The 17,440-nt window shown below is 41.9% G+C and overlaps 1 protein-coding gene and 1 long non-coding RNA gene across 5 annotated transcripts; one reads left to right on the top strand and one right to left on the bottom strand.

Moving 5' to 3' along the window:
• Positions 1 to 1,822: 1,822 nt before the first annotated feature.
• On the bottom strand, positions 1,823 to 7,972 carry LOC131502359 (diphosphoinositol polyphosphate phosphohydrolase 3-beta). Of its 3 annotated transcripts, none has more exons than XM_058713100.1 (2): positions 7,286 to 7,972; positions 1,823 to 2,996 (listed from the first exon to the last, which is right to left on the bottom strand). In XM_058713100.1, coding segments are annotated over exons 1-2 (495 nt in total). In that variant the 5' UTR covers positions 7,780 to 7,972; the 3' UTR covers positions 1,823 to 2,995. The 3 variants fall into 3 exon arrangements, with proteins under 3 accessions (XP_058569083.1, XP_058569082.1, XP_058569080.1); XM_058713099.1 differs by having other exon boundaries at positions 7,047 to 7,972; XM_058713097.1 differs by having other exon boundaries at positions 1,823 to 3,391; positions 7,047 to 7,972.
• A 42-nt stretch (positions 7,973 to 8,014) lies between these two features.
• On the top strand, positions 8,015 to 15,844 carry LOC131502360 (uncharacterized). Of its 2 annotated transcripts, none has more exons than XR_009257022.1 (5): positions 8,015 to 8,164; positions 9,861 to 9,950; positions 12,760 to 12,866; positions 13,616 to 13,913; positions 15,393 to 15,844. It is a non-coding gene; the product is annotated as an uncharacterized LOC131502360 (long non-coding RNA). The 2 variants fall into 2 exon arrangements; XR_009257021.1 differs by lacking the exon at positions 8,015 to 8,164 and adding an exon at positions 8,222 to 8,489.
• The last annotated feature ends 1,596 nt before the right edge of the window (positions 15,845 to 17,440 follow it).

A 17,440-nucleotide genomic window follows, 5' to 3' on the forward strand; every position in this document is an offset into this window, starting at 1 on the left:
CATTATATCTTTACCAGTAGAATCAGTCAGGCCTTGGACTTGCCTTGTCTTGTATATGTGAATTTGTTACCATATAATCCTAATTGCTATCTTTTATCCATAAAATAATTGGCATAATTATATTCATTTACTAGTTACTAAACTGAATAAATACCAAGGGCTTACCATGTCTTTCAAACATTTGTATTATCCCATAGTACTTTATGAAGCTAAGAAGTTAGGAATAATTGTTACTGGAAGATTCTGAAAAATGGAACCATGATTGATAGACAAATTTTTTTTCCCAATTAAGAGAAATTTGAGTATAGACCAGTCTTATGGCATCTCAATTTTCACATTTTCCAGCAAATACCTGGTAAAATAACACCAATATATTTTTGACAAGTAGGAGGTATGACAATCATTTTTATAACAAATGTGTTATGAGCACCTGTGGGATACCATGTTCCAGGCTCTGTGCCAGACTGTGGACACAGAGACAATCTAGTCTCAGTCCCAAAGCCAGGGGACTGCAGAGTTCAGAAGGCAGAAACATTTAGGCTAAGAAGTATAATGTAATTTTGGTAAGAACTATGAAATAACAAAGTAGTGGGGTACCTGGAAACACAGTAGTATACTGTACCCCCAAGAGATCAAGAAGGGCTTCTCAGAAGCAGTGCTGTTTGCAAAGGTAGGGTCTATGATTGCCCCCATTTTATGGAAGGGAAAATTGAAGATTACAGAGGTAAAGTAACTTGGAAGAGGGCACACAACCGGTTTTGAGCCATGGCCTATTGGATTCCAAGCCACTGTTTGTTTTAATTTACAACCACCACCAACAGTTCCATTCCCCTGGTGCTTTCTGCCTCCAAATTTTAAAAACCTACTAAAATCAGAGTAAACTCAAGATAAGAAACGACTTCCAGGAAAATATGGATGAAAAATTTTATGGAATTTTTCCGTTCCTTTTAGCAGAGGAATCCTGGAAGGGAAAGCTCTGTCCAGCTGTGGGGGGAGTAAGGTGCACTCTAAGGTAAACCTTTCATCTATCCTTTTCCAGGAAACAGCTGTTTCTGGGGAACTGCTTGCTCTTGGAATTGAAACACTTTGAGAGTAGCAGAATGAGCAGCTTCAGCTTTACAGTTCTTCACACGTACAAAGGTATTCATCTTTCTTAGAAGAGACCTTCAATGTTTTTCTTCCTGTCTGCTCCTTCTTTACCCGCAAAAGTTGGGACAGACCACGTGTCTGTTGATTTCAGCACAGCTTCACTAACTCTGGCTTAGCAGGCTTTAGCCTTTACAGGAATTCTAAACACAGTGCAAAGCAGAAGGAATATCTGCAGTCAGGAGTGTGTGCTTACTTTCCTGTGTCACCTACCTTAAAATATACAGTTAATGAGTATGCAACTAACAAGTTTACAGCCACTATTCTCCTAAAAAAATACTATTTGAAAATGGCATTTTATTGATTTTTATAAAATTCCGTAAATTTGTTCCCTGGAGACTCCATCCCTTTGCTCTTTCACAGTGATATGAACTACACTGTGTCAAATATCCTGCTCAATAGGAGAATCCATTCCCATTTTCCAATAAATAAGAATTTAACTCTTCCTATTTAAATGAGCCAAATTAAGAGGGAAAAAAAAACCTGCTGACAGTGGTCTGTAGCAAGATAAACACTAGCCACTCCAGAGTTTGTCAGCCCTCTCTTTTTGGGCATTTGACTTCCTGGCCTAGAAGAGGCACCTCAGAGCAAACATTCTCTACACAATCTAAAATTTTTCTTCCTCCTCTTTTTTCTCTGTGCCTTATATACTAGCTTTAACAAGAACTCTGAAAACTATTTTCATTAACTTTTTATTATGGAAAATGTCAAACATACAAAAGTAGAGAAGAATATATATATATAATGAACCATCATTTAACCATCACCCAGCTTTAAATCAAGTCAAGGCCAATCTTGTTATATTGATCTATGCACTTAACATCCACTTATTATGAAGCAAATTCCAGATATCATTTCAACCATAAATATTTAAGAATGGATCTCTAAAAGTTAAGGACTCTTGTTTTTGACATAATCTCCATTATCCCAATGAATATCAAATATCAAGTCAATTTTATAATTATCTGGATTGTCTCATAAATGTATTTATTTTACAGTTTGGTCAAATCAGGATCCCAAAAATATCCATATATTACAATTGATTTATATGTCTCAAGTCCATTTTAATCTATACGTTCTTCTTCCATTTCTTTCTTTCATCCTGGCGATCCGTTTACTGAAGAAACTGGATCATTTGTCCTACAGTTTCCTACAGCCTGGATTCTGCAGACATCAACTCTGGGCTGTAATGTTTCTCTATTTCCTGTATTTTCTATAGATCAGGAATGTCTAGAGGCACAGGTTGATTTAGGTTCAAAATTGTGGCAAATATATTTCATAGGTGGTGTAGTATACTACCATTAGGAGGCACATGTCTGGGATGATAGAGACATAGGAGTAAGAAGTTTTGCTTTCTAATATTTCATGGCCTAGAAACGGTATGTGACACCTAATATACAAAAAACATGTATATGCTAGACAGCAATTTAGTGTGCTAACACCAGATTAGAAGGTGAATGCTTTACATGATACTCTGTATCATTACAAAATATTATTTAGACAAATCTTCAGTAATATCTACCATATTTCAAGTGATGTCTTGCATGCTAGATACATAAAAAGACTAAGGAAACAAGGTCCTTGCACTATAACCAAGCTGGTGGGAAATACAGATAATCATAAAAGCACAAAAAAAGGCCATAGGTGCCAAAATAGAAGTTCATACAGAGATAGTGGTAGTGCAACAATCTGGAGAACGGTCATTGCAATAAACAGAGAAGTGTTCAAAAGCATAGGATGAGCTTGTCCTCGGGAGTGTGAAAGAGCTCATCTGTGTTTCACAATTCCATTCATCATTGGGTGCACATATTTCTTTCAAAGTACATCTGAATCACATCTGTGCCACTCACCTAAAAAAAAATCTTATTAATAGTTTTATTGGTTTATCAATTCCTCCAGTCAACAAATATTTATTGAGACTCTTGTAAAAGCTTTCAGTGAATTATCCAATGCAGTTCCACTCTGAGGCCAGGTGAAAATAAGAGACTGTCCAGATAAAACATGAAGCTAAGAAATCAAGAATACACTAGTAGTAGACATTTCTAATCTGTGGTTCAGTGACAAATGTCTCCAAACTCTGGCCACTCTTCTAGGCTCTGAGAATATGGACAGGATTCAGGCTGGGTCCTACACCTCAAAGAGTTCGTAGTCTAACAGGCCAACAATCATTCAGAAAGATGAGTACAATACTAGAATGGTCCTGAAAATATTTCCTGTTTCTCTTGGTGCTTCCACAAAAGGGACCCTGAAAAAGAAAACTCTAGCCAGCTGTTCGTACTTAGGCTCTAAGGCAGATTTTTCACCTCACTTTTCCCAGTTAACAACTTTTGATAAAGGAATTGTCTTTCTTACAATTGGACTCCATTTAATGGGAAGTGAGAGGAGCAGCTCCAGCTTCAGAGCGCTTTAAACCATCTGTCCCAGAAAGGCCCTCTAATGTTGCTACTTTAAAAACTGCCTGTTCCTGCTCTTAAACACACACACACACACACACACACACACACACACTCTTTCTTATTTGATGTTTCTTAATACAAAAATGTTGAAATCTTTACAATTCTCTTATGAAACCCTACAAAGGAATTCATAGTATTTATAGCTACCCCCATCCCTTTCAGAGTTAGTTCTTCCAACAGTGATTTGATACACAAAAAATAGGTTTCTTAGAAAATATAATACTCTATACATCCAGGGAAATTTATATATCAAGCATATCGATATTACCTTTACTCCAACATGTCTTTTAAAAATGTTTTTAAAAAGATAATAGGTACTTGTCCAGTTGGGGGTGAGGGGCGGGAAACCCAGCGTTTACAAAAACATGCTAGAAACAAATTCTACCTCATATTTTAAAGTCTTAATTATCTTTGATCAATGCTCTGTTTATTGGGGGGGAGGTATGAGCAGAAAGATTCATCTGTTCATTTTTTGTGAAATCATCACATAAATAATATGGGTGCTATATACTGACTCTCCAGGGAAAAAAATTCAACTGTGCATCAAACTCTTAGAGGATGTAAGTCATTGACACAATTAGGTTTGTTAGCTCTGTGTCAACTGTTTTGGCCTGAATTGTTTGGATTTCTCTTTTAAAGTGAACGGCTTTTTGGGTTCTTTGGGCGCCCGGGTGGCTTAGTCACTTAAGCATCTGACTCTAGATCTCAAGCCATGATCTCACGGTTCATGAGTTTGAGCCCTGCATTGGGCTCCCTGCTGGCAATGTGTAGTCTGCTTGGGATTCTCTCTCTCTCCCTCTCTCTGCCCTTTCCCAGCTCACAGTCTCTCTCTAAAAAGTAAATAAATAAACCTTTAAAAATTAAAAAAAAATGAAAGGCTTGGGTTCTTTCACTTAAATTTTTCTAGACTGAACTCCAGAAGCATATATAACAAGAACTGCCTATGTGAATCTGAAAGCTTAACTTATTGTGATAACTGTAAAATGTTCTGCTACAACTTAGAAATGCAAGCCTTGGGGGGCACCTGGATGGCTCAGTCAGTTAAGTGTTGTACTTTGGCTCAGGTCATGAGCTCCTGGTTTGTGGGTTCGAGCCCCACGTCAGCCTCTGTGCTGACAGCTTGTAGCCTGCTTTGGATTCTGTGTCTCCAGCTTCTCTCTGCCCCTCCTTCACTCTCACTCTCTCTCTCTCTCATAAACATTAAAAGAAAAGAAGTGCAAGCCTTGGAAGTTTTACAAATTACAAAAATTAAAGACCTTGGCAGTGAAGAAAATTCTAGCAAGTGATAGACCTCAATCCAAATGTTTCTAAATAAAATACAGCAAATATTTACAGGCTAACAATTCTTAAGATTTGATTAATATCAACACTATACTATCTACATTTGCCAAATACATAGTTCAAAAGTCAAAACATGAGATTGTGCATTATTCTCTCTAAGAATTCCATGTATAGGTTATACCCAGGTATTTGTGGCAGTATTTTTATTTTTTTATTTTTTATTTTTATTTTTTTAAACATTTATTTATTATTCAGAGACAGAGAGAGGCAGAGCATGAGCATGGGAGGGGCAGAGAGAGGAGGAGACACAGAATTCGAAGCAGGCTCCAGGCTCTGAGCTGTCAGCACAGAGCCCAACGCAGGGCTTGAACCCACAAACCGTGAGAGCATGACCTAAGCTGAAGTAGGATGCTCAACCGACTGAGCCACCCAGGTGCCCCTGTGGCAGCATTTTAGATGAGGGCAGTCTTATGTACGAAACAGGTGTAAAGCAATGATCCAGTTCCTTTGCTATTAGTGTATACCTTGAAAAATCTCAAGTTACCAGGAATATCTATTAGTTGATTTGGACTATTGTAATAAAAGGCCAAGAGGTAGGATTTAGAAAGTTTTTTTTTTAATTATGTCTTTCTGTATAAAGAAATATATTTTTGAAAAACAGATGATCTGCATAATTTACAATATGAATTTATATAATTGTTTTTTAAAAGCCATTGGTTTTCTACTCATTCCTTTGATAATATTAATTTTTCTTAAATATGTGCTTTATTCAGACATATTTATATATGGCAAAGATTTAAAAAAAACAAATGCATCAAAGTTTTAAAAAATATAACAAGAGTCAATACTACCAGCCAGCGTTTGTATTCTTTTTAAAATGTTACTATGCAAAATAACAAAATATTTGAATTATAGTTATTACCCACTTATATTTATTACTAGCCTATAGAATATTTTCTAGTTGTTAGTTATTATATGTAAAAAGATATCACCCACCTATACTCTCTTCACAATATAGACTTTTTCTCAACCTTCCTAAGAGAAGATAAGGAGTTCTAAGAAGAATCAAGACTTTCAAAATTTTTTAATACAGAGTACATAAAAGTGATCCCCCCAAAATTAGCTGAGAGTCGTGGTCCTAGGCAAGTTAACAAGGCAAATGTATGAGTTTTTAGTTTGGCACCCAAAAGAGTTTGTCTTGTGACAGAAAACATTTATCCTAAATCTTTGATAGAGATTGTTCAGGTGTCCTGACAGTTTAAGAAGTCTGTACCAGCCAAGTATCAAGAAAGGTACATCACTGGATTGGAATGTAATCACCATATAAATTCCATGCGTATGGTTATTGGTAGTCAGGAAGGTTAACTGGAATGTCCCCTCAATTCAAATATGTGAAATAACTTTCTTTCAAAGACTAGTTAATATTGGGAGAACCATGGTTATTCTAGGGTATTAAGAAATGGGCAATGAAATTGCAAGTTGAACACGAAATCACTCCCTATGAACACAGTTTTCATGATAACATGTACACATCAGGATGTGTTTGGTTAACAATACTTATCCAAGAAGATATTCACTGTCTAAAGTAATATTTGTTAAAGTACATTTGGGCTGTATGGGAAATGGCCACTTCAAATAAGCAGCAAAAAATTACCACTGGTGAAATTTTTTTGAAAATCAAATTATGTACCTATGAGTAAAGAAACTTCTGAAAAGGCCAAATTAGATCACATCACTGAACACAAAATTATTGCCCAGTAAGGAAAGACCACAAGATGTGAAATTTCTTAAATATTAAAAAAAAAAAAATCCATCAATGATCTTTAAACCAATTGCCATCACAGAAGGGCTGGCGCTAATGCTGTGAATGAGAAAGGAGGTTAAGAAAAAAAAAAATTAAAGATGCCACACCACCAAGATGTTCAGATTTAAAAGGCCTTCACTACAAAACAAACCGCAAGGCTATGGTACCAAAAATGCACACGTGCACATACACACGTGTGTGGAAACGTAAAAGAAAAGAACCCACAGCGTGAACACACTTGTACACACACACACACACACACACACACACACACACACACACTAAGAGCTGAGCAAGCAGTTAAGGCACCTTTAAAAAACAAACAAACAAACAAACAAACCCACGTGGTTTAGGCTTACCGAAATCTGTTACAGTCCTACGAAGCAGCGATTTTCAAAGCATCTGAAAAACGTGCAAATTGTCTGAAAACAGTGCCTGGCAACTGAGACAGTTTGCAAGCGTGATTCAGAGGTCTGCCAAGGAAACAAAAGAAGCCCCCCTCCTCCCCGAGAGACCGCACTAGGCAGCAGAGGTGCTCCGGGCACTATTTATTCTAAGGTAGGCGGAAAGCAGAAGTCTGTGCAGGAGCGGTACATACTAGGGATCGCTCTGTGGCAGAGACGGGGCCACCGAGTTTCCATTGGTTGGGGGACCGCCCAGCTTTAGTTTCTCCAGATATTCGGCATGCACGGGCTTGTGGCACTGGAGAACCTTGATCGCATCTTCGATTTTGAACCACTCTCGCTTCCTTCCAATGCTAACCGAATCTTCCCAATCCTCCAGAATCTCGGTGACGGTCAGTACGTACACGTACGTTCTGTGCTTGCGGTCTTGGTTCTGTTCGAAAATGCCCAGGAGCCGGCCTAACTTCCCCTTGACTCCCGCCTCTTCGAACACCTCTCGGACAGCCGCACTGCCCGGCTCCTCCTCGGGCTCCATGCCCCCGCCCGGCACGATCCAGCGGTCCGGGTACCGACTGCTACTCACTAACAGCACCTCGTCCTCGCGCTCGCTCCGGAAGCACAGGCACGCTGCCCGCTTCTTGAACCCCTCCGGGTCGTAGGTGCGCGTCTGGTTGGGCTTGCACTTCATCGTCACGGCCGCCCGCTCCCGCCGCTCGCTGCTGCTGGGGTCGCTGTCGCCGCCGCCACCGCAGCCGCCCGAGGTGCCAGAGAGAGAAAGGGCCGAAGAGAGGAGCAGCGAGAGAAAGCGCTCTGGCCAGGAGCCCCGGGTAGATGAGGCAGGGGCGGGGGCGGGGACGGGGGCGGGCGAGATACGTCAGTCAGTTCGTCCCCCCGTGCGGCCAGAGGGTCCCGAGCGCCGCCGCCGCCGCCGCCCCCGCGCCCGCGCCGGAGCCGGAGCCCGCGACCCCGGCCCCGCGCCGCCGCCAGCGGGTCCGCCACTCCGCACAGAGCCCACCCGCGACTCCCGCGCGCGCCCCCCTCCCTCCTCAGCCGCCGGGCAGGGGTTGAGCGAGGTGAGGCGCATTCGCGTGCGCGTCCGTGTCCCCATTCACGTGCGCGTTCACGTTGGAGGGCGAGGGGCGGGGGCGGGGGTCTCGTGGCTCCCGCAGCGCGCGCGGCGGCGCCGGGGGCCCACTGCGCAGGCGCCCCGCACCTCGCGGGCTGGGAATCTCCTGCCAGCGGGACTTCGGTTCGCCAATCCCTGCACCGTGACTTGGGCCGGGATCGTTTCCACGTGTGCCTTTTGAGTCGAACTTGGCCGTGGCGCGGCCAGACGTTTCTCCTCACCCTGCCCAGCAGGTTGCATGAAACACGTGCACTTATTTTACCCGCGATAAGGTAAAGGGCATCATCACTGTCCGTAACAAATGGTACCTCCTTACGTTTTAGGAGGGCCCAGGGTTGTCTAAATGACCCTCAGTATTCCTGGCAAAACAGTACCTAATCTTTGCTGAGTCATAGCATGCCGTTCTATTTCTTCAACGGGTTTGTCCACCTTGAAGGTCAAACAGCCAGTTCGTTTATCAGCAAAATGGGGTTATTTGGGAGTAGCAGAGGAATTGCGATTCGGGACACGCAAAGCGTGGCACACCTTGGACAAGTCTGGAGATCCGAGCAGGGGAACCTTCCTTTGTAGGAAAAAGAGGAAGTTGGGAGGGATTCCTGAGAAGGAAAAGTCCATTGCAGGAAAACGACAGTTCAGAGTGATGACAGTTTCTCAAGTGGCAGAGTTGTGGTATTTTCCTATTGGCTGAGCTTGTTGCTGGGGCAGGAGAAATTCCTCCTTCCTCCTGCTGGAGTAGGAAAGTAAACTTCTTCCTGCTGGGAATTCAAGGCACTGTTTGTCCTTGTTGGGGTCCACAATTGATTGCAGTGGTAGGGTGTGAAAGCTCCCCCTGCTGGCCTATGGACTCCCATTTTAATAAGGTTTCCTTGAGGCACTTGGGTGGCAAGGTCAGTTAAGCCTCCAGCTGTGGATTCCCACTCAGGTCTTGATCTCAAGATGGTGAGACCGAGCCACAGTCTTGCTCTGCGCTGAGTGTAGAGACTGCTTACGATTCTCTCTCTCTCCCTCTGCCCTGCTCCCCCCACCCCCACCGCACTCCCCCCCCCCCACCTTCCAAAATGAGGTTTCCTTTATTCGGCGTGGCAGGTTCTTCACCTTGCCTGGCATGTTGGCACAGCCCATCACTTAACACTATTCTTGAACCCCTACTGACATCTTTCCTCAGTTTCCTATCAGTAAACTTCTCTCCTACTTGTTTCAGCCCTTTGTACTTGGAGTCCTATTCACCCAACAGCTGCAGAACCACCCCAATTAGCCTTTTATTAAATGCCAACAGTCTCCACCCTCCACCCACTCCACCCTCCTCTCTCTTTCTCATTGAGAAGTACAGCTTGGGGTTTTGGAAAACATGCCTATGGAAATCCCTTCTCATTTTACAGTGTGATGTTTACAAGCCTTCTGGGATGGGCCTCCAACAAGGCCACTTGGTGCTCTGTCACCTCTTTGTGTGCTCAAGCTGTCCTCTTGGCCAGGAAGTGGCCCCTCACAGCCCAATATGTAACAACCCCAAAGGCTTCCCCCACTTTTTCATTTTTTCTTACTGTTTCCCTGCTCTAACAGTAGCCTTATGGAGAAGGCCTCTGATGTCCCCCAACTTTTGCCATACTGCAACTTAGGCATCTCTGCCTCTCTCTTACCCACAGACCCTCTGCTGGCATCAAGCAAGCAGGATCTTGAAAACTCACTTTTCCAGTGAAAGAATCCCTGCATCAAAGGGAAACTGAATCTGAAATGTAAGTGCAAAGTACTGAGGAAACATACAGCCCCAGTTTTAAATAACAAGTTAGATCAGCTTCCCAGGGTCTGCTCTACTCCATTTATACCCAGAATAGCTCATACAAACGATCCTGTTCCCAGTGGCAACAGACACCTGTGATATCTAGAGCATAATATGACACAAATGTGTGGGTTGCATATGAAGAAAATGATAGAATGGAGACATAAAGAGAATGACTTCAACCAATAGAGATACTACTACTACTGACCATATTTTAAGGATAAATGGACGATGAAAGAACATTTGAAGGAATGTGACACCCCGTAATTAAAAACAAACTGGGAAAATAGATATTAGAAGGTTGTAGTCCTCAGTGTGTCTAATACACAAATACACCAGTGATGTCGAACAACTAGAAAAAAATTCCATCACAATCAGGATTTAGGCAAATATACCTATTATCACCAATATTATTAAAGCTCGCTTTAGATGGTCGTTCCAGTGCAATTAGATTGTAAAGAGAAAAAAAAAGTATTGTTTTAGTAAAGAAGACAACATTTTCATTATTTCCAAGCGATGGGATTATATTCTTGGGAAAAGCCTAAGAAATGATATAAGAGTGAATTCCTTTAAGTGGTAGAATGAAATACTAATATTGAAAATACCAAAGCTTTCATGTATGCCAGCAATAATCATATAGAAAATATAATGGGGAAATGATGGCATTCATAGTAGCAGTTATCAGCCACCACACAATAAATAAAATACCAAGGGATCCTGAACAGCGTAGGTAAAGACATTGTAGTAGGAAATGATAGAACTTGGACTCAGCTTTGAAAGATGATTTGAATGAATCAAGAGGAACTCTAGCAAAGCTGGGAGATTGGGCTGGTGTCTGCGGGAAGGAGTGGCCCAACTCGGCCCCAGCCACATCACAAGTTCCTTCACTATTACCAGTACCTATCTCCTTGTCCTTGTCTCAGCAGAGGTGCTGCCTTCTAGTCTAGTCCATAACTTGCACATCAGAGTGTGCCTATGCAGTAGGCTTCTGGTGGAGGCATATTTTTTTGGAAGGGAGAGTAGAGCAACTTTATAGTATGGAGAGAGGTACGGGCTGGGTTCCTACTGGCAAAGTCATAGCACACTTCCGGATAAAGAGATCCACAGCTTACAGATTTAGTACAATTCCAGAATATTTTCAAATGTGTTTTTTTTTTTAGAATTTCATACAATGATTTTATTATTCACCTATTAGAGAATAGGGCAAGATAGCTTTGATTTTTTTCTACAGAAGAATAAAAATCCTTTTCGAGAGACTGCATTCTAGTATCTGGTGTACCCATAGTTAACTATTTTTCTGATGATAAACATGGTCATTTCACAAACTATTTTAACAGTAGACTGTTACAGTAACAACTGTAATATGTGAATGCCTGCCTGTATCTCCTCCCACATTGTCCTTGGCCTTGGCGAGGAAATTTGCTATGTCCAGTGGAACAATAGCAAGTGTGAAGCAAGCAGAGAATTGAAAACTGCTTGCACACCGGAGTTTGCCCTCTCTTGCTGCTCTTGACACAAGATAACAAGAAGCATGAGTTAGGTGGGTGATGAGACACCCGGGGCCCATGCATCCCCTTCACCATAGCTGACAGTGAACCAGTTGCCAGAAATGTGGGTGGGTGAAGCCGTCATAGACCATCTAGCCCCCAGCAGAGCCTTCTAGCAGACAGGGCACTGACCACAGATGCATAAACACACCTTCTGAGAACAGCAAAAGGTCCACTCAGCTAAGCCCAGCTGAAATTGTCGAGCTGCGGAATTGTGACCAAAAGAATTGGTTGTTTACAGTCACTAGATTTTGGATGGTTTGTTGTGCAGCAGAAACTGGCTGGTACAACCAGTAACTGCCACCCATCAAAATACAACCAAAAACAAAAGAGAGGGAAAGTAAGGTTCATAGTGGAAATTTAACCTCTGCTTGGAAAGGTTGACAGTGAACTTGCCCTGGAAAGGGATGAATTAAAACCTGATAGTTGTCGAGGACAGTCTGTATGCCAAGCCCTGTGTTGATCTCTGTATCCTATTTAACTAACAGCCCATTAAATCTTAAAGAGGAGGTTACTATTTGCAATTCTTAGAAGAGAAAGACTTAGAGTGCAGTTTGTATTTGAATTCAAGTCTTCGTGTCTCTACAGCCTATGCTCTCACAACATCACCATGTCTTATCAAAAGGATTATTTTTGCCAAGAGCTATGGTTTGTTGTGTCATTTTTTGATGATGTTCAGAGTTGACTTCTTATGTAAGGTGTTCATTTGCTAAGAGTCACTGGGTTCAAAGAAAGGTATTTTCCATTTCCCGCACAATATAGGGAAAAGAACACCTGAGTGCCTACCTCACTCCCAGCAATCAAGTGTGTCACCTTGACATGTTACTTGACAACTTGAAGTTCGATAACTTCTACACACAGAAAATGGAATTAAGTGATACAGAATAGAAGATATTCTATTTTGTCATCACTCTAGACATTGCTTTTGATTTATTGATGGTCTGATTGTTTTTACACACTTAATATTTATCTACTAACAAACCTGAACAATGAGTATCAAAATTCCCCTTCAACAGATTAAGAAACAGGCTGAGATGGGTTTAAGTAAGACAGTAAGTGAGGGAGCCAAGGTTCACACCTTGGTCTGTCTGACTCTAGAGGTAATCCCCTTCCTTTCACTGTGACAAATTTCACGTATGTTGAGAGTTGCTGAGATGCACAGTACGTGCCATTCCTGTGGTACAGACTTACTCTTCTCTCCTTTTTTTTTCCTGCCAGGAAGACCCAGGCACCCAGGAGAACATAGCTTCTCTGTAATGTTCTAACACTGGGGGGATCTGTTCTGAGACCAACAGTCCGATACATATTTCTGCCTTTTTTCTCAGGTAGGAAGGAGCAGGCAGATGGGAAAGTGACAGCAACACAAGAAGCATCGTTGTGGAAAGTCGAGCACCTTACTTAGTGAGATGATAGACTACAATTCTAAGAGAGATGGGCTCTCCAGACCCACTGTTTCCTGGGATAGAGAATGTTACAGACATTCCCAGAGCCTTTTAGTACCCACAGCTGGAACCAGCTTTCAGGAGAGTGACCACAATATACCTGAAAAGATTGCAAGATGTATTAAAGGGAGAGGAGCATGATTCAGTTGGTTAAGTGTCTGACGCTTGGTTTTGGCTCGGGTCACGATCTTATGGTTTCAAGAGTTTGAGTCTGAGTCCTGCTCTGTGATGGCAGCATGAAGCTTTCTTAAGAATCTCTCTCTCCCTCTATCTCTGCCCCTCCCCTACTCGCGCTGTCTCTGTCTTTCTCAAAATAAATAAGTAAACTTAAAAAAAAAAAAAGATGTACTAAAGTAAATCGTTTCAGTGATTTTAGTAGTAGTCAATGAGAGAACATACAGTGTTTTAGAAATCAAATGACCTAGAATTTTAAATCTGGCTCTCTCGAGTAGTTATGCAGCCTTTAGCAAAGGACTATTTCTGACTATGTTATTTCTCGTCTGTGAAGTGGGGATTACAAAAGTACCTACTTCACCAACCTCACATTGCCTGGAAAGATATTCCTGACCATGTGTGCTCACCCTCCCTTTACACTGGGATTAAATTATCTCCCTCTTTTTCTTCCTTTCCAGGCTCCCTTGACGTTAATTCTGTCATCACTCTAATCAAGGAGCTCTGTAATGATTGGCCTGTGTGTTTGTAAGAAATTTCAAGACTGGGAGCCAGCCTGAAGCATACCTGTTGCCCCTGAGTCAGCACAGTGCCTGGAACTTGGTGTCCAGGAGGGATTCAAAATACATTGTTTGAGCGAGAGAGTGTTCCAGAAGCTACGTGGATCAAAGGCCAGTTATTACTGTACCTGTTAACTCTTTATCGGTGATAGGAAGTGAAAGATGGGTGAACATAGGTATCTCCACATGCAGAGGTTGGGTGAGTTGTGTCTTTCAAATCACTCCCCATGTGTTCCCAGAGTCTTTGCTTCTTTGTGTATCTTGGATGCTCTGTTTTTCCCTCAAATACAGAATTGGCTTCATATGGTGTCTGTGCTCGAAAATTCAGTAAAATCTCCCAAATACAAAGTGATCTGAGCAAAAAATACCTCTCAAATTTTTCCCTTTGATCCATGAGTGTATCACAGGGTAAATACAGGACTTTTACTTCTGTGTTCTGTGAGTAATGGCACAGATGGGCAACCAAGGGCGTGAACACAAAGATGAATGGATGTCAAATCCAGGTGAGTCCTTCCGTTCTCTCCAAGAGGCAGCACTCCTTTATTTCTCCTGCTTCTTTGGTCACTACCTCTAGTTCCCTGACTGCTCTGTCTCTCCTTTTCACTGACATTGTCCCTGTGCATTCTTCTCATTCAGCACCTAAACCCTTTCTAGTGTTCCTCTGTCACATGTCAGAGTGGAATGCTAAATCCTCAGGAAGGAACTGTAAGCACCCTCCACCCCTATTGTATATTGCTAAGTGCATTCATCTCCCTCCCCCCACCCCATATTCCTGATCCCCTTTACCTTGGCCTGAATTGCCTCTTAGTTACACTTATCACCTAAAACACTGTGTTATTTACTTGTTTATTATGTTGATTGCTTATTTCTCTCTCCTCCCCCCCCCACCATAGCTCCTGCTTGACTAGAACCTCTTGATCTTAGGAATCTTTGTCTCTTGCCCACTGGGCAAGAGCAGCTCAGAACATTGCTGAGCACACATTGTAGTCGTCGGGACCCTATCTGTTGGTATAATGGACCTATCTGTCTCCCTTGCTACATTGTGACACCCTTGAAGGCAAGGGCCATGTTTCATTGTTCTTTGTCAGTCCACCATCCAGAACAATTTCTGATACAAGTGGAAAGGCATCGCTGAATATTTGTTGAATTAATTAGTTAATTGATCCTTTGAAAGTGACACTGGTAGGGCAAACATTCTGTTTCCAAACTGCAGTTATTCTAGTAGGTGCCATTGGTGTCAGCACCATTTATGGATCAGCTGCCATGCTAACTAGGCTAGTCAGCTGGGAGATGTCTGCTGGCTAGAAGTCTGCCTCATTTTTTGTGGATCCCTCATAGGGCTAGCACTGTTCTTCCTGCACAGCAGGATGTAGAGTGGTGTTTCCAGATCTTTGTCATTCATCACTGGATGGCTTTATCTGTGCAGGATGTGTACCATAATTTACATAATATGTTTCAAAATAAAACTGTATCTTTGGGAATAAAAGATAATTATATAATTAAACAGACAAAATGAAGGCAATGAACTGATGTAGTTGAAATAAATGTTGAGGTTCATGTTAAGTAATAGTGTACATAATGATGGCCACTGCACTAGGCTCTTCATTGATCTTTCATTTGATCCTACAAAAAAAATACTTCAAAGGAAATATCCTCATTCCTATTTCTCTTTCTTCAGGGAAGATATTGAGATCAAGGACATAGTGGAAATTGCCCAGGATCTGAAAGCTAATGGTAGCTACACGAGGTGGAAACTTGGGGCTCATTGATGATAACACCCCAGAAAGTCTGCAGTGGAGGCCGACCCTGCTTAACTTGCCCCCAGCAGTCCTGTTTGTTCCCCTTCCACTTTCTGCTGTTTCACCTCCACCATTTCATCCACCATTTCATCGTGTCTGCCAGCATTTCAGAAGCTCTCTTCCCAGGATTCTGTCCCCTGCTTCTTTGGCACAGTGTTGGTATATTCAACACTGGTTCTGGTTGTGGCAGATGAAAGTTGACTGTTTTGCGTCCTTCTGAAGGAACAGAGTAATTGTGATTTATAACTCTTTCATGACTTTTGATGATTGTGGATCCTGAGGAAGGTCCTTGGCTGCAGAGCTGGTTTCCTTGTGCAAGAACCCTATTCTTTTTTTTTTTTTTTTTAATTTTTTTTTCAACGTTTTTTATTTGTTTTTGGGACAGAGAGAGACAGAGCATGAACGGGGGAGGGGCAGAGAGAGGGAGACACAGAATCAGAAACAGGCTCCAGGCTCCGAGCCATCAGCCCAGAGCCTGACGCGGGGCTCGAACTCACGGACCGCAAGATCGTGACCTGGCTGAAGTCGGACGCTTAACCGACTGCGCCACCCAGGCGCCCCAAGAACCCTATTCTTAAAACAAACAAACAAACAAACAAACAAAAACCCTATTTTTGGCAGGACGCCCTTCTCTTCCACAAAGGTATCAGACCTGCCCAGGAGGAAAGATAGTTTCCTTATCAATGACACTGAGCACCCACAGGCCCGGACACCACTAGACCAGTTCCCTCAGCGGCAAAACAGGTTTCTCAGGGTCACCGAGCTCTTCCACAAATTTCATAGGCTCCTTAGATAAAGATAACAAGGCACATGCAAATGATGTTTGGCATCAATTTGGGAAAAGGAAAACAGCTGCATCCCTTCTTTCAGAGTAAAAGCTTTGAGTACCCCCAGTAAAATCAGCCTGTGTGGAAAGATGCACCGTTAGTGAGCACTATGGTAGAGTAGCTATGACCAGGGGTTCTGAGCCAAGCACTTTCTCTGAAATTTGATATTGTTAAGAAAACAGCATTTCCTTTTCTTTTTTTCCATCTTCCTTTGGGTTACTTACTTCAAGGCAAGTTCAAAAATTATTGGTTTTGTTCTTTTTCCCAAAGTACAATATTGTATCTCCTAGTAGAGGACACCAATTAGACTCTTAGCTTCTGAAGTTCATTTTAACTTTGATCAAATAGCTTTTTCTACCAGCCTACATCTCAAAGGAAGTATCCTGGATTTGTTGCTTTGGATGAACTTTCTGATGTCTATAATTCTTAAAATCCTCATAAAGGAATCCTACTTGGTTTTTTGTTTCTTTGTTTCTTAGCTACTATAACAGAAGACCCAATAAAAGCTCTTCAAGGGCCTACCATGTTTCAGGTCTTTTGCTTATCTTGCTGATAATTGTCATACAATTCCTATGACATAAGTACCGTTACTCCAATTTCACAAATGAGGATATTGAGGCCCAGAAAGATAGATACGTTGGCCCTGACACGTGAGTAGAGTGGCAGAGCTGACATTAGGACTGCAGTCACAATCCATTGACTGCATTGGTCAGCGTATCCTGACATTTAAAAAAAAAAAATGAAAAAAAAAATTTGTGTTTGTGAAAGTCATCGTTAATGAAAACATTCTCTACTATTGTGATATTATCACTCTATTTTACTTTTAGAGTTTTGCTCTTGCAAGTAATACTTTTCCTTTACATGAAATACTAAGTTTATAACATTACAGTTGGGGGTGGCAGATATGGAAAGGCGTAAACATGACTAAGTCCTGGGAATTGTTGCTGTAAGCTATATTGTGTGATGAAAAGTATGCTATGTGCTATGTAGAGGCACATGGACAGATGGACCAGATTTCTATTCCCCCAACACATCCCACCTTCTAGAAGGGTTTGCATGGCACCTGATACTCAAAAGCCACACATATGGTACTGATACAG

This window comes from Neofelis nebulosa, chromosome X, assembly GCF_028018385.1.
Source record: "Neofelis nebulosa isolate mNeoNeb1 chromosome X, mNeoNeb1.pri, whole genome shotgun sequence".
NCBI lineage: Eukaryota > Metazoa > Chordata > Mammalia > Carnivora > Felidae > Neofelis > Neofelis nebulosa.